Source organism: Halichoerus grypus, chromosome 2 (genome assembly GCF_964656455.1).
Source record: "Halichoerus grypus chromosome 2, mHalGry1.hap1.1, whole genome shotgun sequence".
NCBI lineage: Eukaryota > Metazoa > Chordata > Mammalia > Carnivora > Phocidae > Halichoerus > Halichoerus grypus.
The window spans coordinates 207,164,698-207,187,038 of record NC_135713.1 but is presented as its reverse complement, the minus strand read 5'-3'; the positions used below and the strand labels follow the sequence as shown (position 1 = coordinate 207,187,038).

Here is a 22,341-nt window from a genome sequence, read left to right as displayed (position 1 = left end):
TCAAGGGCCCCCTCGGCCTGTGCTACCCGCCTCACCTTCCAGCTTGCTGGGCTCCCACAGGGCCCCATCGAAGGATGAGCGCAGAGGGCTGGCCTTGGTTCTGTCCACACTGACGATGCGGACCAGCTTCTGGGGTCCCCCGGAAGACTGCTGGAGGAGGGAAGAGGGACGAGCAGGTGTCCAAGCCGACAGGACCCTAGCCCACTGCAAAATCCAAGCTGGCCCCTGGGCCACCAGGCTGTGCCCACTGAACAGCCAGGAGGCTTGGGCCCCATGTCAGAGGGTGGGAGCCGAAGGGAGGCAGGACAGGGTCCTCAGGCAGAGCCCCCGAGCAGGGCACCCCTGAGTGTGGCGTCCAAAGTGAGGGCAGGCTGCAAAAAAGCAGGAGGGAAGACTAGGGGCCCCCACAGCCTAGCCCTGCCCCAATCCAGGGAAGCTGCCCTAACATCCTGCTGGGGGACAGCTGAATGTTCTATGTCGGGACATCAGAGGTTCTAGGATGGGGTGCAGATGGACAGGCAAACGAGATGACCTGGGAGGGTGACAGAGACAGCCTATGTGATGTGTCTGCGCACACAGAGGAGCCTGCAGGCTGGGTGTGGTGTGCAGGCCCAGGTGAAGGCCTGGAGGGACCACCGGGGAGAGACACGCCAGGTCACACCCATGGGGTCAGCAGCCTATGGGCCCTGTCCCTGGGCCCCCAGGCCAGCACCTGCCCCTCTTCTAACCCACCCCAGATGGGGCCAGGACCCTCCAGGCGGGACCCACCCCAGATGATGTGAGCCAGGAGGAGGAAGGCCAGGATAGAGAGGCAGGACCCACCGCAGCAGGGCCCTGTGTCCGGGATCCGGGTTGGCAGGTCTCACCACCTCACCTTGCGGGCGATGGTGCTTTGCTGAGCCATGTCCTGGATGAGGGCGATGAGCAGCTGCTGAGCCCTGTGCAAAGGAGACCGGCCCTGACCCAGGGGCAAGGAGGACTCGAAGAAGAAGCAGGCCCCTGCCCAGCACCCCCGAACCCACCCCTGCGACCCCACCCTGGGGGGGTGCATTACAGTCCCCTGGGGCTTTTGGAAAACTGCAAAGCCTCAGCCTGTCCCCTGCAGCTGCCAATGGAATTGTTCTGAATTGGGACCCAGATGACTCCGTGGGAGCCTGGGTCTGGGCCACGCTCTAGAACCTCGACAGCCAGCCTGGCATCACTGAGAGCGATGAGGCTTCTGGGCAAGACGCCCTGCTTTGTGCACTACGGTTAATCTAGAACACGGTTCTCAGCAGGGCTGATGCTGCTCCCAAGGAGGGTGGCCCACTGTCCCAGTTGGCCCAGGACTGAGGGGTTCCCCAGGACATGGGACTTTCCCGGCTTTAACCAAAATAGTCCTGGACACACCAGGATGGTGGTCACCCAACCCACAGGAGACACTGGGCAATGTCTGGAGACATTTTAATTGTCTTGGGGGCAGAGGGACTCCTGGTGTCCAGTGGGTGGATGCCGCTCACCGTCCTGCAGTGCCCAGGATGGCTCCCCGTGACCTAGTGAGCCAGCCCCAAATGTCACGCTGGTCCTGAATGCTCTAGAATGGTCTAGGACCAAGGGTCATCCCTTTCCACAAAGAAACCCCATCTAAGTGGTGACATTGCGGTGGCACACTGGGGATTCCACTTTGGGGTGTCTCATCATGCCCACCCTCTCCTCTTGGGCAGGAGGGGTCGTTCACAGGAAGCCAGCCAGGCCCCCGGCTGCGCCCCTGGCCCAACCTGGGGTGGTGTTGGAGTGCACTTCCGCTGCTCACCTGGCGTAGTTGGGGATGGTGCCGTGCTCGACGCCCTTCGTACTGTAGGGGCCCACGCGGTGGGCGTGCCAGCAGCTGCGACCCTGGAACATGGTGTCGCTGACGTGCAGAATGTCACTGCATCGCACCCGCAGCTCCCCCTCTGCCCGTGCCTCCATGGCCAGGTTCACCCGGATGTAGAAGGAATCCCCCGAGGTAACCACTTTGGCCTCCAGGTCCTGGACCAACTTCTTATAACCTGATCAAAGATAAGCCCGGGGCCATGATCCCACTCGGGGAAGGTTCTGGAATGTGAAAGCCAGAGAGAAGGAAGGAACCTCCCCCAGAGTCTTGGGAGCCATTCTGGTGCTGGAGCCAATGGCAGGAAGGAGATCCCCAGCTGCCCACAGCCCTCTGCACACTTAGGGCACAGTCTGGTTCTGGGGTGCGTGAGAGGGCTGGCCTCGCACAGCCAGGGGCTCAGGTCTCAGGTGGTGGCCTCACGGGGTGGACGGGGTGCGGGAGTGTGTACCCTCCATGTTGACCTTCACAGACAGGCAGCAGAAGCCGTTGACCCTCTGGAGAAGTCCGACAGCTTGCTCCAGGGTCGTGTCCTCCAAGGTGGCCTTGAACAAGGGCTCTGTTGCCTCATAATCCACCTGAGGGCAAATCACCAGTGTCGGCCTCTTTTGACCTGGATTCTGGACTCTACAGTAGGACCCGCTCACCCTTCCCAGCCATCCACACGCACCCACCAGAGCCCTTGCCACCGGCCCTGCTTCAGGACATCTTGATGTGGTCTCCTCCAACTACACTCATTCCCGTGCCGAGAATCAAGCACCCACCCTTCCCCAACACGCGGTGTGCCAAGATTACCGCTGAGGGCCGAGTTTCCACTCTTCAAGATAGATTCCACTCTAGAGCATTTCAGGTCAGGGGTTCTCAGCTTGGGACTATTGACATGTGAGGCCACTGTTCTGTGCTGTGGGGCTGGCCCCAGGCCCTGCAGGACGTTGGGTGGCAACCCTCCCCCCCACCCTTTTGCTGCCCTGGTGGTGAAAGCCCACAGGCACAGGGCTCTCGCTGTCCACCCCACTCATTCGCTCAACCCTGGGTGGTTTTAAGTTTAGGAGAGTATATATTTTTATCATGAAAAAAATATTCTAGCTACCGCATCAGACAACAAAAAGAAATAAAAGGCATCCAGATTGTTAAGGAAGGACTAAAACTTTCATTATTTGCAGATGACAGGATACCCTATGTAGAAAACCTGAAAGACTCCACCAAGAAACTGCTAGAACCGATCTATGAACTCAGTAATGTCACAGGATCCAAAATCAACGTACAAAAATCCATTGCATTCCAATACACCAATAATGAAGCAGCAGAACAAGAAATCAAGGAAACAATCCCATTTACAATAGCACCAAGAATAAACCTGACCAAAGAGGGAAAAATATCTGTCCTCTGAAAACTATAAAACACTGATGAAAAATATTGAAGATGACACAAAAATATGGAAAGACATTCCAAGCGCATGGGTTGGAAGAACAAATATTGTTAAAATGTCTCTACTACCCGGAACAAACTACACATTTAATGCAATCCCCATCAAAATACCACCAGCACTTTTCACAGAACTAGAACAAACAATCCTAAAATTTATATAAAACAAAAGACCCCAAATAGTCAAAGCAACCTTGAAAAAGAAAAGCAAAGCTGGAGGCATCGCGATTCCAGACTTCAAGTTTTATTACAAGGCTGTGGTCATCGAGACACTATGGTAACACCACAAAAACAGACATGTAGATCAATGGAACAGAATAGAGAGCCCAGAAATCGACCCTCAACTCTATGGTCAACTAATCTTCGACAAAACAGGAAAGAATATCCAATGAAAAAAAAGACAGTCTCTTCCATAAATGGCGTTGGGAAAATTGGGGAGTTTTTGCTATGTGCAAAAGAATGAAACCGGACCAGTTTCTTACACCATACAGAAAAACAAATTCAAAGTGGATGAAAGACCTAAATGTGAGACCTGAGACCATAAAAATCCTACAGGACAACACAGGCAGTAACTTCTTTGATCTCAGCCCCAGCAACTTACTAGACGCGTAGCCAGAGACAAGGGACTCAAAAGACATAAAAATAAAAAGCTTCTGCACAGTGAAAGAAACAATCAACAAAACTAAAAGCCAGCCTATGGAATGAGAGAAGATATTTGCAAATTACATATCCAACAAAGGGTTAGTATCCAAAATATATAAAGAACTTACAAAACTCAACACCCAAAAAATAATCCAGTTAAAAATGGGCAGAAGAAAAAAAAATGGGCAGAAGACATGAGTAGATATTTCTCCAAAGAAGACATCCAGATGGCCAACAGACACATGAAAAGATGCTCAACATCACTCATCCTCAGGGAAATGCAAATCAAAACCGCAATGAGATATGGCCGCACCCTTGTCAGAATGGCTAAAATCAACAACACAAGAAACAACAGATGTTGGCGGAGATGCGGAGAAAGGGGAACCCTCCTACACTGTTGATGGGAATGCAAGCTGGTGCAGCCACTCTGGAAAACAGTATGGAGTTTCCTCAAAAAGTTAAAAATGGAGCTACCCCATGATCCAGCAATTGCACTACTGGGTATTTACCCAAAGGATACAAACATACTTATTTGAAGGGGCACCTGCACCCCAATGTTCATAGCAGTAATGTCCACAATAGCCAAACTATGGAAGGAGCCCAGATGTCCATCAACAGATGAATAGATAAAGAAGCTGTGGTATTGGGGCGCCTGGGTGGCTCAGTCGTTAAGCGTCTGCCTTCGGCTCAGGTCATGATCCCAGGGTCCTGGGATCGAGCCCCGCATTGGGCTCCCTGCTCCGTGGGAGGCCTGCTTCTCTCTCTCCCACTCCCCCTGCTTGTGTTCCCTCTCTCGCTGTGTCTCTCGCTGTCAAATAAATAAATAAAATCCTAAAAAAAAAAAAAAAGAAGCTGTGGTATATACACACAATGGGATATTACTCAGCCATCAAAAAGAATGAAATCTTGCCATTTGCAATGACATGGATGCCACTGGAGGATATTATGCTTAGTGAAATAAATAAGTCAGAGAAAGACAATTATCATATGATCTCACTCATATGTGGAATTTAAGAAACAAAAGAAATGAGCAAAGGGGAAAAAAGAGAGACAAACCAACTCTAAACTCTAGAGAACACACTGATGGTTACGGAGGGGAGGTGGTGGGGAGATGGGGGAAACAGGTGATGGGGATTCAAGAGTTGGGAAGAGCAGCGGGTGATTACCAAAGTGTTGAGTTACTGTATTGTACACTTGAGACTAACATAACACTGTATGTTAACTAACTGGAATTAAAAACTCAAAAGTAAATAAATAATAATAAAATACATTAAGATATCAGGACTGTCTCCCCAAACATCATAAAAGTTGCTTTAACCACAACGTAGCCTGTTAGCGGTGAGGGAGAAGCCGGCGGGCCCAGGGCTCCGGAGCAAAGGCGGCGCCTGCCCACACTTCTCAGCCTTCGCCTCCGCCGCAGGCTGCCCCCACCTCACCCCAGGCTCACCCCAGGCTCCTCCTGGGGGAACCAGCCTCAGGAACAGGGTGACTGTTTTCTGCTTCCAGGCCACATCAAAGTCACCTCCCTGCCCACATATTCACTTGATAATAATTAGTCAAGCGGTATATTTATGGGTTTTGCAGTTTAATGAATATTTTGCAATAAAAAAGGTTTAAAGATGCCCCCAACGAGATGGTGAATTGTATGTGATGGCTGTGTATTTTACTACATACACACAACGTGATCAGCACAGTAAAAGAACGGGCTATGGCCCTATGGAAAGGTCCGGGGTCAGGGCCGCTGCAGCCAGAAGCCTTCTCAGATGGCAGGTGGTCCTCGCCTGAGCTCGCGGGCTCACCCAGCCGAGTTCACGAACGTCAGGGATCCAGACGGGGCGGGGTTCCCATGGGAGTCAACTGGAACGTAGCCTTTAAGTGAGTGTAACCTCAGCCCGAGAGGGAGCCTGGGCTATCCTGACAACACGCCCTTGTCAAGTCGGACCCCACCCGGAGAAGGTCCCGGGGCGGCGGCTTGTGGGGCGGGGGCTGCACTCACCATCATGATCTGGGTGCCCGGGCGCAAGGCCATCTCGTCCGCCGCCGAGCCGGGGGTGACCCGGTGAATGAAGATGCCCGTGAGGTTGCCACCGATGATGCTTATCTGCTCCAGCAGCGCGTCCCCCTGGAAGGCCAGCACGGTGACCTGGCTCAGGATCTTGCGGGCCGGCCTCCTCCGCACTGGGACGCCGCTGCAGGAGGGGGGTGACAGAGCCCACGAGCCACCAGAGCAGGAGGTCAGGCCAGGCCCTGGCCCCGCTGGCCCCAGCATTCTGGAATTCTCACACACACACACACCCCAACCATGACCTCATCCTCAGAGGGGCCATCACCTCCCAATAGTGATAGGACACAGCCCTCACTCTGCCCTGCCACCTGCTGGCCCCGGCCCCTCCCGCCACTCACCTGGACGACAGGGTGAGGCCCCCGGCCCACGGCTGCAGGCTGCTCTCACACTCAGGAACGTCTGAACGGAAGTGGAGGGCTCAGACAGGCCAGGCCAGCCCCCCGGCTCTCCCCTCCCAACGGAGCTTTGCTTACTCGGGCAACCTCGTCCCCCCACCCCAGCCTTGGGCAGCACCCCATGCTGGTCTGTCTCCTCCTGCTGAGGCTGAACCTCCCTGCCTCTTCCCTTCCTCACTGCTTAGAATCTTGAGGTCATCTTCCCCAAACAGGAGTGGGGTTTGACTTATAATGTGTCCTTATGAGATAGTTGAATGACTTGCCAACATTTTACAGGATAGGGCAGCTGGAGTTTGGATGTCTGGCTTCATTAAAAATCAAATCTAGGTGGGGGTGGGTGGGTGAAATAGGTGATGGGGATTAAGGAGTACACTTGTGATGAGCACTGGGTGATTAAAATAAAAACTTAAAAAAAAAATGGGCCGCATTTCTGCCTGGGTCAACGGTTGCCGAGCTCACAGGCAAAACTCCATCCATGATTACATTCAGAGTCAAATGAAAATAGTATACTCCTGATGTACTTGAGGTCAATTCCACTAAAAGTGTATAAACTAGGACGCTCTACAGAATTGTGGCAGAAGGAAACAAAAAGGGGCGCCTGGGTGGCTCAGTTGTTAAGCATCTGCCTTCGGCTCAGGTCATGATCCCAGGATCCTGGGATCGAGCCCCGCATCGGGCTCCCTGCTCCTCGGGAAGCCTGCTTCTCCCTCTCCCACTCCCCCTGCTTGTGTTCCCTCTCTCTCTGTCTGTCGAATAAATAAATAAAATCTTAAAAAAAAAAAAAGGAAACAAAGAGCATCACATCCAGGATGGATATGCCCTGGGGGGACCCTCTCGGTTAACCCCATCTCGCAGGGGGCAAGGTTTCTGGTCAAGTGACCCACTGGGAGCCTCGGACCCCACCTGCCCTAAAGGGGTGGATGTTCTGAACAGCTCGAGGTTTGTGCGCCCCCTGGTGGCCACTGGGGTGAATTCCAGACGGGGTGCTAAGTACCTGCTCTGCACGAGGCCCACGGGGGGGAGGCAGGTGTGCAGGGTGGAAAAGGTGAGGAGGCTGTCTGTGTGGGGCCCATGGTTGAGAAGGAGAGGAGACAAGCCAAGTCACAAATATGAGGAATAAGCCACAGGAGATGTGGGAAGGTCTCACGTGCCACACCTGGGGGGAGAGATGCTCCCAGCAGGTGCCTTTTCCAGGCGTGGGGGACTAAAGCCTGCTGCCTTCTGATGTCGCCATCAGAGCAGGGAGGGATGGAGAGAACACGTGTGTCCAGAGCTACCTGAGCGGTAATGCTGAGCTGGACGGGAAGATGAACACAACTCCCTTGGCTTCAAGGTGAGAGACAGAAAGGATGCCCAGTAAACAGGGCATGGGCTTAAAGGACCAGGTAGTCAGGATTCCCCAGAGGCCCAGGGCGGGGCAGCGGTGAAGCTCGCCTCCTCAGCCCAACCCTGGGGAGGTACGGGGCTGTCTCACCTGCCTCCCTGAAGACCCCTGTTCTCACTTCTGCTCAGCCAGCCCAGCTCAGGGGAGGGGGGGGGCTGCAGAGGCCCAGGTGGGGCGCACTCACCTGCCCTGTCTACGATCTCATAATCCAGGTCTGCGTCACCTGCCCTCGCCCCCGGGGAGGGTCCCCGGTCCACCTGCAGGATTTCTGGGAAGCCACTGGAAAGCACGGGAAGAAGGCCGCTCGGGCTGCCTCGCTTGCTCCCTGCTCAGACCCAGAGCCCCTGCACCTGCCCCGCCCTCGGCCCGTGTCCCAGTGAGCTGCCGGGGCCCGCGCCATCTGAACCCCGTTGCCAGTCGTTACCTGAAAGACCCGGGGTCTTCCCGGAAGTCCTCTGTGGCCCTCTTGTACAGGGACTGCGGACTGGGAGGCACGGGGCTGCTGGAGCGGAAGCTGTCCACCAGCTCACGGTTGGACGTGGCGTTCAGGTCAGAGCAGAGCTGAGACTGGGGGGAGACAGGGCAGAGGTGGGCACAGGGCTCCCACGGGACCCTGCTCGACACCCCCCTGCTGCTCCACGGCGTGAGGGGAAAAACCATAATAAACCGTGGTCCCCAACTGTCAGGGCAGGGGCAGTGAGAAGGACATAGCACAGAGCAAGGTCACGCTAGCTGAGCTCCTACTGTGTGCCAGGCACCCTACTAGCTGCTTTCCGTATCTCACGTTGCTCGGTGCAGCTGGATAAATCTACACGGTGGGTAGTATGGTCCCACTTCACATACGAAGCCACCGAGGCCCAGAGAGGCCCAGCGCCCGGCTGGTGAGGGTCACGTGCGCAGCGGGGCAGGCGTGCAGCACAGATCTGAACACAGGCCCGCGTCCACGTCACGAGGACGTCTTCAGCACCTGCGTGCGCCAGGCCCCGTCTGTCCCTCCAGGTGAGCGTGCACCTGGCTTGGCCCAGGAGGGGAAGAGGCCCCCGCCGTACCTCAGGGGGGCCGGGGCAGCCGGAGTCGCTGTCATCCCGCGGGCAGATGGCAAACATGCGCACCAGCGGCTGCTTTCCCTTCGGACAGGGCTCCCTGGCGCCGGCTTCCTGCTTAGGCTGCCGAAGACAGGCCCCGGGCTGCTCAGTTCAGGCACGTTTCCTCTTGGATGCTCTTGGGGGTTTCCAGCAAGTCCCCTCCCTCCCGCCTCCACCTCCCGCCTCCACCCTCCGGGCAGCCTCCCCTCATCATGTCCCCTCCTCGGAGCGTGGAACCCCCAGCACCGCAGGAGCCGACCCCCGAGGAGACGGAAAGGAACCAGCCTGGTGAATGCTATTTCATCTCTTTTAGAGATTACATGTTGTTCCTTACCGGTGACACAAGTAACATGCTACATGTATTATATTCCTAACTCCACATAGAATACTGGGGGCAAACAGAACTGAGCAGAGAAGAAAGCAAGGTTCTCCCATCCTCCACACTCAGGGACAGGAAAGTTGGCATCTTGCGGTCTACCTTTTTAAAATACGTATATATATATTTTTGGAACGTGGTAGATGTGAGGAGGTTGAAGGAGGAAGGGCTGGGGGCTCCGCCTAGGAAGAAGAGGGTCTGCCTAGGCCTCACCGAGGTCCCGGGCGCCTCTGAAGGGTCTCACCCACCCACCGGGCGCCTGGAGCTGGAGCTGCGGACGGACCATAATTGGAGGTTTTGTAATCATTTTAGCTCTTTGGGAACATAGTTCCCTTCATGCATGGAAGTCGGCTCTTGGACATCGGACTTGCAAACATCTCAGGAATGCATCATCTACAAAAGCGAGTGGCTGCCTGGCCCAGTTTCCTAGGCTTTCTTTCTTCATCGAACACCGTACGTGGCAGCTGCCAGAACCTTCCATCCAGCCAGCTCTCCCACGACGTGCATATGATTACCATCAAAGGAGGTACAGACACACACTCAACTTGCCTTCAGTGACTTGGCAACAAGGTTCACCCCCGAGAGCCAGCGTGCGGCAGATACGGCCGAACCCCATGTCCCCGCCGGGGCGGCGCATGGCCTGGGACCCGCCCCACGGGCGCGCACAGCCGCCGGCCTCCCTGCGGGGTGGGAGGGAAGCACTCACCCCCTGCGGGGACTCGGCCTTCGGCCTGCGGAGCTGCCGGCGCAGTTCACAGACCTGGTCTGTCAGCTCAAATACTTTCCTGCGGAGGGCGTCCTTCTCCGTCAGCTTCTGAGAAATCTCCATCTGGGCTGCGTCCCGGGCGGAGTAGGCCTGGGAGCCAGACAGGAAAGGAGGGAGGATGGCACGGGGGAGCGGGTCGGTAGGGGACGGCGGGGGGAGAGAGACGGGAACCTGGAACAGCTGCCATCGGGTGGTGCAGGGAGCCGCGTGACCCCAGCCAGCCCGGGGTCAAACCCCGGAGGCTTCTCGAGGAGCCTCGGCCAGGCGACACATTCTGCCACCGCTCAGCCGGGGGCCCGGGGCCCTTCCCCGCCGAGGTACCTGGTCGCGTTCCTTCTGTAGCTGCTGCAGTTGGCTCTGCAGGGCGTTCACCTTCTCCTTGTAGAGGTCACAGTCTACCTTCGTCCTCTGGAACTGGAGCAGGGTCTGCTCCTTCTCCTCCCAGTACTGGCCGGGGACAAACACAGCCCATGCAGGCCAGCGGTGCTGGGGGTTGGCGGAGCATGGGGCGGGGCAGGGGGGGCCTCGGGGACAGAGGGGGCGGTTCGGGAGGTGAAATCGGTGACCTCCTGCTCGTTTCTTAAGTGCTAAATTTCAAGGTGCGTCTACGGAGTTGCTATGCTGATTAGATTTGCTTTCAGTTCTCAGAACACACGTGGATGTTGCAGGTATAACTACGTTCTGTTCACTCCATGTCCCAAAAGACATAAATAATCTCCCTCCACGCTGCCTCATTCTCTCCCACTGTCCCCTTCCTCCCAATCCTCCCCTCGCCTGGCGTAGCAACTAAATAAACCTCACCGCCCCCACTGGAAAGCACCGAGTTTTGTTGCTCGTGTGTCTGATCCTTTTCTGACCACCCACAAACCAGGCGGGACCGCTAGCCGTGGGCCACGAGTGCGTGCTCCATCAGGCTTCCACGAGGGCTGAGCGCTTGCGAGAGCCCGTCTGCCCCGCCCGCTGCCCTGCCGGGGTCACCTGCTTGCGCTGCCCCTCGGCGGCCACAGCCCGCTCCCGCAGAGAGTGGATGCGGTCCACCAGCTCCTGCTTGCTCTCCAGGGCCTCGTCCAGGTTCTGCTCCAGGATGTCCTTCTCCGCCTGGGGCAAAGAGAGGTCAGCCCCGGGACCCCGACCTCCTGAAAGGCCTGCCCCTGGGAAGCGCCCCGTCGTCCTGCCCCGAGAACAGGCAGCAGGAAATTTCGGGGCCGGGCGTGTGGATGGATTCAACCTTATCCCTGCACACTAGGCAGGAGAAGAGGCAGGGTCAACAATCAAAATGGGAAACGTGCATTTCCCTTCTATTTCTCTGGGCTCAAGGATAGAAAGTAAAGGAAACCGAATGCCTCTCGGGGTGGCCATCCCCTCTTGTGGGCCGGGTCAGGCCGCTCTGTCTACAAATCCACCAGCACAGTCTCCGACGGAGGACACACCATTCCCTCTCTGGCCCACTGCTCAGGAAGGGGCTTCGGAATGGTGGCACCATCTAGGCGGGAGACCGGCCGCAGCGGCCCGCCCTGCACCCAGGGAATGTCTACTCATTGGGAGGAACAGCTCTATAAATAGACATTTTATTGATTGAAAGGAATCGACGAGGAGGGGCAGAAGTTTGCATAATTCCAGAAGTTGGCGTCACCCGTTTTGCGGCTTCCTTCCAGAGCGCGCCTGGGTGGGACGGCAGAATATTCTGCAGGCAAAAAAGTACCCCCCCCCAACCTTGAATCCCGTCATTTATAATCAGCCTAATTCCCTCTAAACCAGCACCGCAGCAGCTGCTGAGCTGAGGGGGGCTTAGCTCAGCACGTCCAGTAGCTGTCCATCCTGCCACGTTGGGGGCCGGCGAGGAGCAGGAAGGGAAATGTAGGGTGTCCCTGGATGGGCTCCCGGTCCTCAGCCACCCGTCTGCGGACCACCTGTGAGAACCCCCCCAGCCTGCGGGAGCCCCGGGCAGCTGCTGGGGACGGGAGCCGGACCCACCAGGCTGAAGGTCAGTGACCGGAGTTTCTCAATCTCCTCCTTCAGGTGGCTCAGCTCCTTGTCCCCGGGCTCCAGGCCGCCGGCAATCTGCAGGGACCGCTCTCGCAACTCCCGCTCACAGGAGGAAGACATCTTCTGGCGCTGCATCTCTTGCTTCATCAGGTACAGCTGCGAGAGGAGGCCGAGAGGAAGGGCCGAGTCAGGGCTGGTTCTCCACGAGCCCAGGGGCCCCTGCTTCCCTCACCTTTCTCCTCCAGGAGGATGCTTTTCATCCTTAGAGGGGCTCCTCCCCCGAGATTTCAAAATCCATTAAAGAGTTTTACCTAGTAAATAGTTCCAGTTCCCCGGGGAGGAGAAAGGCATTTCTAGCTTTATTTTTTAGATGAGGCGAGCCATTAAATCACTGGGGTGGGGCCCAGGGAACAGAGGAAGGAGCCCGGGAAATCAGCTCTCAGACCCTCTCTAGAAACTCCGGGACCCCAGCAGCTGGTGGGTGGTGAGTGGCCAGTGAGTGAGTCCTTCAGCACGCGCCCTGGCTTCCCTGCCTTTCCATAGTCTGCTAGATACATTGCATAAAGGGAATCGGGATTCGTGAAAATCAGTAAGTGAGAAGAAAGGGGAAATCAAGTCAGATGGGGAGCAGAGATGCCTGGTCTACGCGGACGCAATCCACATGCAGATATGTGCCCACCCCCGCCCAGCGGGTTGCGTGTCCAGGGCTGTGGTCCTCTGGAAGCTACCTGGCCAGGTCCTGCTGGCCTCCAACCTGCAGGATAGTGCCCCAAGAGAAACTCAGACCTGGGAAAGCACCCCAGGTGGGTGTGGCGCCCCCGGGTGGGGGGAGGGACGTTCCCCAAGAGGCAACCCAGGAAGTCTGGATGTCAGGGTGGAGTCAGCACTCACTCTGGGGTCAAGAGGAGAAGGAAGAACCTTCCCACTTGGACTTTTTCCCTCCCGACATCTCCATAGCAAATTTTCCATAAGCAATTACACAGTTCCTGCTACGGGTCACCCGGGTTAGACGTGTTATACTCCATATATTCAAAAAGTAAAATTAAATCATTAAGACCTGAACGGGGGGGGGGGGACCTAAAACTGAAAATAAACCTAAGCAAATGAACCTGATTATATTTCAAACACTGTAGCCACAGCGATGGGAGGGAGAGGGACTGAGAGCTGGGCAGCCACAGGAGCGCGTGACCTGCAAGCCCTCAGCTCTGCTCAGCAGCTTTGTTCACTGGGCTGGTGTGGGCACAGCTATTGTGAAAGTATTTGCCATGCCCTATAGGATTGAGCAAGTGAGCGCTGGTGTGGGTGAGAGGATTCTCACCGCGGAAGAAGGGGCACCCGAGGATCGAATGGGGGAGGCAAGGACACGCCCTGAGGATTGACCGGAATTAGAGGTGTGGGTGTGACCTCACAGTTTCTAAAATACAAGTATGTCTGTGGACATGCATTCTTGCATGCATAATGCGAATGCATATCTGTACGTGTCTGTGTACGTATATATTTACGTGCACGTTTCCTAGGTCTGTCTGCTGAAAGGGCCAAGGAGCAAAGAGATCCCGGGAGCAGTGAGCACCCCTAGAGCCCCGATCTTGGTCTCTGCAAGAATCCAGGGCCTTTCAGGGAAATGGCTGAGCCCAGAGCTGGCGCAGGGTGGGGACGAGACGATCCCGGGAACTCTTGCAATACCAGCAAGGGAGTCTGTGCTCAGAAAATGAGGGGTCATGCCACAGGACACTGAGGAGATTCAAGGGGCCCCCCTGGCCAAATCTGGGACAATCTGTGCAAACCCATTCAGGACAGTAATATGTTACACGCCATTGGAAATGGGAACCCACGTCCCTGAGCCAACAACAGATGCACGAGCTGGGGGGATTAAAGGCTCCCCCTCATGGGCAGGATGTTGAGGGCCAACAGGTGGACCAGAGCAGTCACTGGAGATGGGGGCTCCTCATCTAGCAGCCACCAGAGTAAAGATGAGTCCAGGCAAAAATCCCCAGTGAGGCTGTCTGGGGGGGAATGTCCACGAGCCGCAGGGTGTTTGCTGGTTCCCTAGCTGCCCGCCCCCCAGACTGCTTCTCAGGAACAGGGAATGAAAGCAGAGGAAGCAGGCAGCAGCTGAGCCAGGTGAGCGATACGAACATCCCCTGCAAGGGGCGCTGGGCCTGGCGCCATGGTGGGGCCACTGGAACCAGGCCCAGGGTCCCTGTCTGTGCAGCGTCCTGCCAAAAGGGCATAATCCCCCATCTCCTTACGAGGAGACGTGAGACAAACCCAAAATGGGGAGTGGTCTATTACAGAAAAGAGGGGGGCCTTGTATTCTTAAAAAATATCCATGCTGTGGGGCCCCTGGGTGGCTCAGTCGGTTAAGCTTCCGACTCTTGATTTCAGCTCAGGTCATGATCTCAGGGTTGTGAGATTGAGCCCCGCATCGGGCTTCATGCCTGGCATGGAGCCTGCTTGAGATTCTCTCTCTCCCTCTACCCTTCCCCATCCTCTCTCTGCCTCTCAAAAAAAAAAAGAAAAGAAAAGAAAAGAAAAGAAAACCCACGTATAACTTTTGAACCTCCCTCCGGAGACTTAACTCCTAAGAGCCTTCTGTTAGCTGGAAGCCTCACTGATCCCATGAATAGCCGATTAACACATTCTGTGTGTTATATGTATTATACACCGTATTCTTACCATAAAGCAAGCTAGGGCAAAGAGAAGGTCCTTAAGAAAATCATAAGGAAGAGAAATTACATTTACAGTGCTGCATTTATGGAAAAAAAATCTGGGTTTAAGTGGGTTCGTGCAGTTCAAGGGTTGACGATAGATATTTTTATTTGTATTTTTTTTATAAATTTGAAATGATTTCTAAATATAGTTAAGATGTAAAAACTAAAAACAAACACACCAAGCCACAGTTAAAGGCAACCAACAGATGCCAAGATGATAAGGAATGTCCTCAGTATTTAAAGAACTGCTACAAATCAGTCAGAAGATAATGGCTCCCAGCAGAAAAATGAGTAAAGGTGTCTTGGGGGTCTGAGGGCCTCACTGATGACACTCTGGCCTATTGCACAGACCCAGGCCCCGCTGAGAACGATACAGGAGGGGCGGGCAGAGGCCCACGGGCCCCAGGTTACCAACAGCGCTGGAACGAGGTGGATCCCAGGTGTGTCCACGGCGGCGGGGCCCAGGGCGGGCCTCCCCACCCACTGAGGGCACCTCCCGGGCCAGCCAGTGCCCAGGGGATTCCAGGCAGGGCAGCTCATGGCTGCACGGGCCAGCACCGGAGGGGCCCCGGGCGGGGGGCTGGGGGGCCATCTCACATACCTCCTCCTGCAGGCTGCGGCAGCGCGTGGTGGCCAGCTCCCTCTCCTGCAGCGCGTTGCTGTAGCGTAGGGACAGATTGAGCATCTCGTCCTTGAGCTTCAGCACCTCGTGGAAGTGGGCACTGACCTCGCGCTTCAAGCGGTCGTGCTCGGCCTCCATCTGGCCCAGGCTCTGGGCGCGGGCCTCCGCCTGGCCCAGACGCTCCTGCAGCTGTTGACAGCTCCGTAGCAAGGCCTCCTTCTGCCCCTTCTCCTGGCTCAGCTCCTCCTGCAGGCTGCTGATGGCCCCGGCCAGGCACTCGGTCAGCTTGGACGTCTCCATGAGCCCTGCGGAGGAGGGGCGGGTGGGCCACCTCGCCCTCCCTCCTTGTCCCCCAGGGGCTTTGCTTCCTCCGCCCAGACTCTTAAGCAGGTGCCCCCACCCTAATCTGTGGGTCTCCTTAAAAACTTCCGGGCTCAACCAGACTCAATATTTGGTTATATAAATAGCATGACTGGTGATTTTGGAACGAGGATCATCCCCCGCAGCTTCCCCGTGGGAGCCTGCTGGCAGACCCAGCTCCCCCTCGTTAGCTAAGGTGTGTTCGATGCCAGCTCACCTCCATGTCATCCTAAGAGAAACATAACAGGGAACACGAATCCATAGAGCAGCACTCTAGCTAACGTAACCATGGACTATGACGCCAAACAGGCAGAAAAGTTTTCTCATCCATTTTGAGTGATGTTGGTCCTGCCCTTTGTATCCCAAAATCTTTCAACAGCTCCTCCAGGGAAGCCTAAAATCACTCAATTAATGAAAATGGCCTTATTTCCCATCAGGTCGGCTAGATCTTTCGTTCTCTGGCTGAGTGAAGGTGCAGAAGGCTGCCCGCTCCTCTCCTCCTCCCTTCCGGCAGGGGCCTCTCCCAGCAGAAGCCGCCCCAGGACCCGGTTGCCCCTTCCATGTAAGCCAAGGCTAGGGCCACCTCAGGAGCGTTTCTAGGGAAAGGACATACATGCCCTCTCCCTACACCCCTCAAATGTAGATTCTGTGCCCCAAGAGGAGTCTCCTGTTGGTACTGCATAGTTAGGGACAGATCTTTTCTTTTTTTTTTTTTTTTTAAGATTTTATTTATTTTATTTGAGAGAGAGAGCAGGCGGGAGAGGGAGAAGCAGACTCCCCGCTGAGCAGGGAGCCCGAAGCGGGACTCGATCCCAGGACCCTGAGATCATGACCCGAGCTGAAGGCAGATGCTTAACCCACTGAGCCACCCAGGTACCCCAAGATCTTTTCTTTTAGAACCAGAGGCCACGGGTTCCTTCTTCTACACCTGCACATGATTAGTGGGGGTCTCCTCACCCCCAGAGTGCTGGGGGGGTTCAGGAGAAGCATCTGGAAGAGCATGCAGGCACTAGGACCCAGACGCTCCAAAGGAGGCACCCCCCCACCCCACCCCCCAAGACCCAGCCCTCACCACTGAAGTTGCTGAAGTCCATCTTGGGCTGCAGCCCCGTGACCAGGGTGTAGATGTCAGGGTTGTGGAACTTCAGGCTCTCCAGGAGGGCAATGGCTCCATTCTTCCCTCGAGTCTCCAGCAAATCCAGCAAGTGCCCTTGGGGGAGAGAACGGTGTCAGCTCACAAGGCTCTGGGTGGGCTTGCCTTGGGATGCACGGTGGGGAGGTGGAGGAAATCCTTGCACATCTAGGGATCAGGAGGTGAAAGCAGTTTTCCAGAATCCCTGGGCGCAGGTGCCCTCACTGCCCTTGTGGGTCCTTTAACTGACGTGTCTGCAGCTGGTCTCCAGAAGGGCCAGGCTGATCTTCCTTGAGCGACTACTATAACCCAAGTGCTAAGAGCTGGCCATACAAGACTCAGGAAGATGACCTTTGCTCTCAAGACCTCCCAGGTGTGTTGGTGGACAAGTGCAGACACTGTGTACAAAGCTTGTGGGATGAAAGAAGCAAAGGGCAACGCCCCAGGGCCCGAGTCCCAGGGAGCCCGCCATCCCGATCCCATGGCTCTCAGCCTGACTTAGTGGCTTGGATTGCTTTCTCCTATATCTGAGGTTCATAAGGAACAGGCGGAAATAGAATCATGTTTTTTTTTTTTTTTTTTTTTTAAAGATTTTATTTATTTATTTGAGAGAGAGAATGAGACAGAGAGAGAGAGCATGAGATGGGGGAGGATCAGAGGGAGAAGCAGACTCCCTGCTGAGCAGGGAGCCTGATGCGGGACTCGATCCCGGGACTCCAGGATCATGACCTGAGCCGAAGGCAGTCGCTTAACCAACTGAGCCACCCAGGCGCCCCGGAAATAGAATCATGTTAATAGCGACCACTTACTGCCTGCTTCCTCTGGCCTGGGCTTGGAGATGAGTATCTTACAAGCTGTCTCATCCGATCTCCTAATAATCTGACAACGTGAAGCTAATAGCTTCCCTGGTTTTCAGTGACTAAACATAGCTAGTCAGACTGTCAGAATCGGCTCCAAAGACATCTGGAGTGGCCCCCCAAAGGTACCTCCACCTGGAACCTGTCAATGGCAGCTTATCCGGAACAAGGGTCTTTGCAGATGGAATTACGGTAAGGATCTCAAGATGAGATCATCCTGGATTATCAGGAGAAGCATCTGGAAGAGCATGCAGGCACTAGGACCCAGACGCTCCAAAGCGGCCCTGAATCCACTGAATCCAATGACAAGCGCACTCGTAAGAGACAGAAGAGGAGACACAGAGAAGACCACTCGAGGACAGAGGCGGACACTGGAGGGGTGTGGCCACAAGCCGAGGACCGCCTGGGGCCACCAGGAAGACACAGGGAAGGATGTGTCCCTACAGCCTTCCAGGGAGCGCAGCCCTGCCCACACCTGGATCCCAAACTATGGGCGAATACGTCTCTGCCGGTCTCAGCCCCCCGGTTTGTGGGCATCTGTTACGGCAGCCCCGGGAAGGCACTAGAGTGTCCCCACGCCCCCAGGTCCTTAAAGCCCTGCGCTCCCTGCCTGGCCCCGGGCTTCGCGGCACGGCCTGTGTGGAGCTCGCGTGGCAGGGAGGGGGCCCGCTGGGGCCAGCGGCGTGGGGCCGGGGGTCCTCACCGACTCTCATGACGGTGTTGGTGAACCTGGGGCTGTGCAGCACCTCCTCCTCGTCCAGCTGGTCCAGCACCTTGGCCTGGCGCAGGTAGGGGGTGAGGCGGCTGGGGCAGATGCTGCACACGATCTTGTGGCGGTGGCTCTCCAGCAGCTCCCACAGCGTGTCCTCGTCCAGCGCTGTCAGCGTGGACTCTGTGCGGTGCAGCGCTGCCATGGCCGGGCGCCCGGGAGCGCTGGAAGGAGAGGGCGGCCGTGGACGGCTGGTTCCAGGCCCGCCGAGGCCTTTCCAGCCCAACCCCCTTGGCCCAGGTCACGGGCGCGGAGGGAAACGACCATCTGGAGAGGATGGTGTCCCATGACCTGGGCGGGGGCGCTGATTATCCATCCTTATTGTTGATTTCAAATCAATTCCTCTCCCTGGAGAAGAGCGAGGACACTGAATTTGCCTTTAAAGCACAGGAAACTGCCCTTGGCCCCGGGGAGCTGATTTACGAGCTTGATCCGGAACATGCATTCTCAACTGGGGTGACGTAGCCCCCAAGGGGTCGAAAATTGGTTCTTGAGTAAAAATTCTTACCCTTATATGTACAAAGCACAGCTGTGCATAAACAGACATTCAGTACACCTGTGATATTACTATCCTGCAGGAGCACAGTGAGGGAGGAAATGTCTAACAGGGCTCCTTAAGGGATGAGGATGGCAGAAGGTGGAGGGACACTGCCTGGAATAAATGGGAAGGTTTGGACGGCCCATCCAGCCCGCCAGCAACCAGAGGAGGCGCCCGCAGGCCACGGTGAGGGGGTGGGGGGAACAGGTGGGAAGCAGGGCTCGGGAGAGGGGTGTTTGCACAGAAAGCACACTGCTTTTATTTGGCGTGGCCCCAGGACACTTGTCCTGAGACACTCAGGACATGTGCTAGGGAATGACACTTTGCAAAAGTGTACTAGAAAACAATTCCAAACGAAAACCAAGGACTCCAAGTAAGTAATAAAGGCCACTACCTTTTTGGCCGGCAGGGGGTGCGGATTGAAGACGGGCAGGTCTCCGAAGGGGCCCCACTGCAGCGGGCCTGGGCAGGCTCTGGCTGGGGTCACAAGCGCTCGGTCTGTCTAGGTGCAGATCATGGAGCAGCTCACCCTCAAAGTACCTGAACAGCAGCTCAGGGGCAGGGGGTGTTGGCGCTGACCAACCTAAAATCCAAGACCTTCTGTTGGGAGCACCTTGGAGGGCACCCCCCAGCCTCCCACCCATGGAGCACGCCCTGGGCGCACCCAGCTTTGCAATGAGCCACCTCCATAGCTGTGTCCCCACCTAAGTCTCTCTCTTCCCTCCTGGCCCTGGCACAAGGTCATTTCTAAAACGTTTTTAAATCCTGGGCTGGTTCAAGCATATTTTGGTGGTGGTTTTTTAGAGAGCGAGAGAGAGAGCGCCGTGCGGAGCCTGACTCCAGGCTCAATCTCACGATCCTAAGATCCTGACCTGAGCCGAAATCAAGAGTGGGACGCTTAACCGACCGAGCCACCCAGACGCCCCTAGTTCTAGTCTATTTAGAAAGTTCCACAGGGGCGCCTGGGTGCCTCAGATGGTTGAGCATCCGCCTTCGGCTCGTGTCATGATCCCAGGGTCCTGGGATTGAGCCCCGCATCGGGCTCCCTGTTTGTGGGGGAGCTTGCTTCTCCCTCTCCCTCTACTGTTCCCCCTACTTGTGCTCTCTCGTAAATAAATAAAATCTTTAAAAAAAAAAGTCCCACAAATAGACAACATATCTGTGCACCCATCATGCAGACTCAACAGAAGATTTCTCATTAACGAGAGGTATCGTTAGAGTTGGCTCAGTCCTGCTGGCTGCAACCCGGCATTCTCCCTGTGCCCAGAGGTAGCTGCCAGGCCATGTCCTACCCGTGGATGTGTCTACAAATATACACCCGCTGTTACACGATTCTTTGTGGGAAGAGCAACTGAGCATAAATAGTATCTTTCCTGTTGACGCTAACTTTCTGTAAACAGTATCACGCTGGGCATGGTGCGTGGTTTGGCAGATGGATACAAGCAGCTTACATATACTCCTTCCTTTTTTAACTGGTGCTGGATTCAATGATACGAACAAACCCCCGTTGACTTCTCGATGCCCCCGTGGGCCAGCGTTAGGCCGTTTCTACTTTTCCTCCATCCTGCTCAGTGCTGCGGTGGCGTCCTCGGGCACCCATGGGAGCATTCCTCTCAGACCCCTGAATTCCTGTGATTTGGTTCTTTTCCTTTGGAATAACGCGCTGGACCAGCTGGAGTCAAACGCCTCTTGAAGAGGTCTGTCCACTAAAAACGCTGGAAAGCCAGAACAAACCAACCCCGTGTAAACTCAGAAAAATGGGAAACAGTGGTTGGAGGATCTCGTCCCCACGCCTGGCCCCCCACGATCCGTAGGAGGAAGCACGGGCTACAGCGAGTGCTCACCGAGAGACGCTCACGCTCGTTTTCCCAGCAGCTCCTCGCGGTGGGTAGGGATCTGGTGTCCCCTCCGTGGCCAGTGGTGGTGCTGCCGCCGCCCGTTCCTCTCCCTGTGGGCTGTGGGGCAGGACGGGGCCGGACGGCAAAACCCCGCCAAACCAGCGCCAGGATGGGCTGCCTGCGCTCTCAAGCCCCGTGACTTGCTCCAAAACTCAAAGTTCAGGCACCAAAGACTAATGCAAGGAGGAAAAAAAAATAAGGCAGGTTCTGATCCAGGAAATAACTTGACAGATCTTTGACCTCTGTGGTTTGCTCAGTAACTATAGACACTTCCTCAGGCTTGGAAGTAGGTTCCTAGAAGGAAACCGGATCGTGAACTGTGGTATAGTTACCCACCATGTCGTGGGCCCCTCTGGGACTGTGGTGATCGTTGCTCATATCTACGAATATACTAAAAGCAGTAAATTGCACCCCTTAAATGGGTGAATTGTGTGGCACATGAATTATATTTTAATAAGGATTTTTTTTTTTTTTTAATGAAAAGATCCCAGAGCTGCCGGTAACTATACCCCGCTTCCCTCTGGCCCCGCTCTCTGCCAGGATGCAGAGGAGGGTGGGTGGTGAGGAGGTCTCCTGGGTAGCTGGCCTGCCCCGGCCTCCCTGAGGCCAGCGCCGGCCACCCACGGCGTATAGGACACCAGCCCCCTATTCTTCCTGCTTTCTGTTAGTCCAGGTTGGGCCTGCAGGTGCCCTGACCATCTAGGGCCCCCAGCCAAGCTCTGTTCTCTGCCCCAGATGTTCCCTGCTGGCCTCCTCCTTTCTGTCCCCAGTGCGTGCTCATTCCAGCATCCGCGTTCCCCTCAGCTGCCCTGCGCCCCTAGGAGCAACTCTCCATATGTGTGGAGGTATCTTCGATGAACCAGTGACCCTCTGCATGGGCGCAGCTGCCTCCCACCGCCTCCAGCTCAGACTCTGGGTTGAATTCAACATATAAAATCAGTCTGGATGGTAAAGGTACTGAATGAAGTGGACTCACAGAATCTCTCTGCCCCAGCTCCTCACAAAGTGAGCCAGAATTGTTGGAAAAAAAAAAAAAAAAAGCAGCCACAAAATGAGGAAAGGTGGAAAAGTAAACACTTTCTGCCAAAAACTTTTGAAAAATAGCAGATGAGCCCTGAGAATGATGGGTTGGTACAGAGGGGCATGGGACCCAGCGCCTCCCGCAGCCCCCGTCATAGAACCAGGGGAAGGGTCTCAAGGACTTTCCCCACTAATTGCTCATCTCAAGAGAAAGAAACTCTGGGGAAGCCTGCAGAGGTGAAAGAAAGCACCCAGAACTCCCTAGGACTTGTACTGGAGAAAGCTCAGCAGAGGTGGGGGGACCATCTGGGGGTGGAAAAAAGTAGGGACCCCAGTCTGTACTCCTCGCTGCATGGTGAGCCCTGGGTCCATTTCATTTCAGATCTGGCCCCGGACTCCGCAGGACTCCCATGGAAGGTCTGATGGCACCTGACTTTCCATAGACTCCTGCTCCCATC

The 22,341-nt window shown here is 55.7% G+C and overlaps 1 protein-coding gene across 1 annotated transcript in view; it reads right to left on the bottom strand.

Annotated features, from left to right (window-relative positions):
• Nucleotides 1–22,341, bottom strand: part of CARD14 (caspase recruitment domain family member 14) — a 28,263-nt gene that overhangs the window by 4,884 nt on the left and 1,038 nt on the right. The window contains exons 2-20 of the mRNA XM_078066227.1: nucleotides 20,810–21,036; nucleotides 20,417–20,680; nucleotides 19,360–19,548; nucleotides 18,362–18,591; nucleotides 16,742–16,879; nucleotides 15,289–15,614; nucleotides 11,965–12,132; nucleotides 10,969–11,088; nucleotides 10,312–10,437; nucleotides 9,931–10,080; nucleotides 8,813–8,929; nucleotides 8,188–8,330; nucleotides 7,948–8,042; nucleotides 6,323–6,383; nucleotides 5,916–6,108; nucleotides 2,304–2,430; nucleotides 1,793–2,030; nucleotides 875–938; nucleotides 36–150 (exon numbers count right to left, since the gene is read on the bottom strand). Of these exons, the coding sequence (XP_077922353.1) occupies nucleotides 36–150; nucleotides 875–938; nucleotides 1,793–2,030; nucleotides 2,304–2,430; nucleotides 5,916–6,108; nucleotides 6,323–6,383; nucleotides 7,948–8,042; nucleotides 8,188–8,330; nucleotides 8,813–8,929; nucleotides 9,931–10,080; nucleotides 10,312–10,437; nucleotides 10,969–11,088; nucleotides 11,965–12,132; nucleotides 15,289–15,614; nucleotides 16,742–16,879; nucleotides 18,362–18,572 (2,392 nt within the window). The 5' untranslated portion in view covers nucleotides 18,573–18,591; nucleotides 19,360–19,548; nucleotides 20,417–20,680; nucleotides 20,810–21,036. The remainder of the gene's footprint in view (nucleotides 1–35; nucleotides 151–874; nucleotides 939–1,792; nucleotides 2,031–2,303; nucleotides 2,431–5,915; nucleotides 6,109–6,322; nucleotides 6,384–7,947; nucleotides 8,043–8,187; nucleotides 8,331–8,812; nucleotides 8,930–9,930; nucleotides 10,081–10,311; nucleotides 10,438–10,968; nucleotides 11,089–11,964; nucleotides 12,133–15,288; nucleotides 15,615–16,741; nucleotides 16,880–18,361; nucleotides 18,592–19,359; nucleotides 19,549–20,416; nucleotides 20,681–20,809; nucleotides 21,037–22,341) is intronic.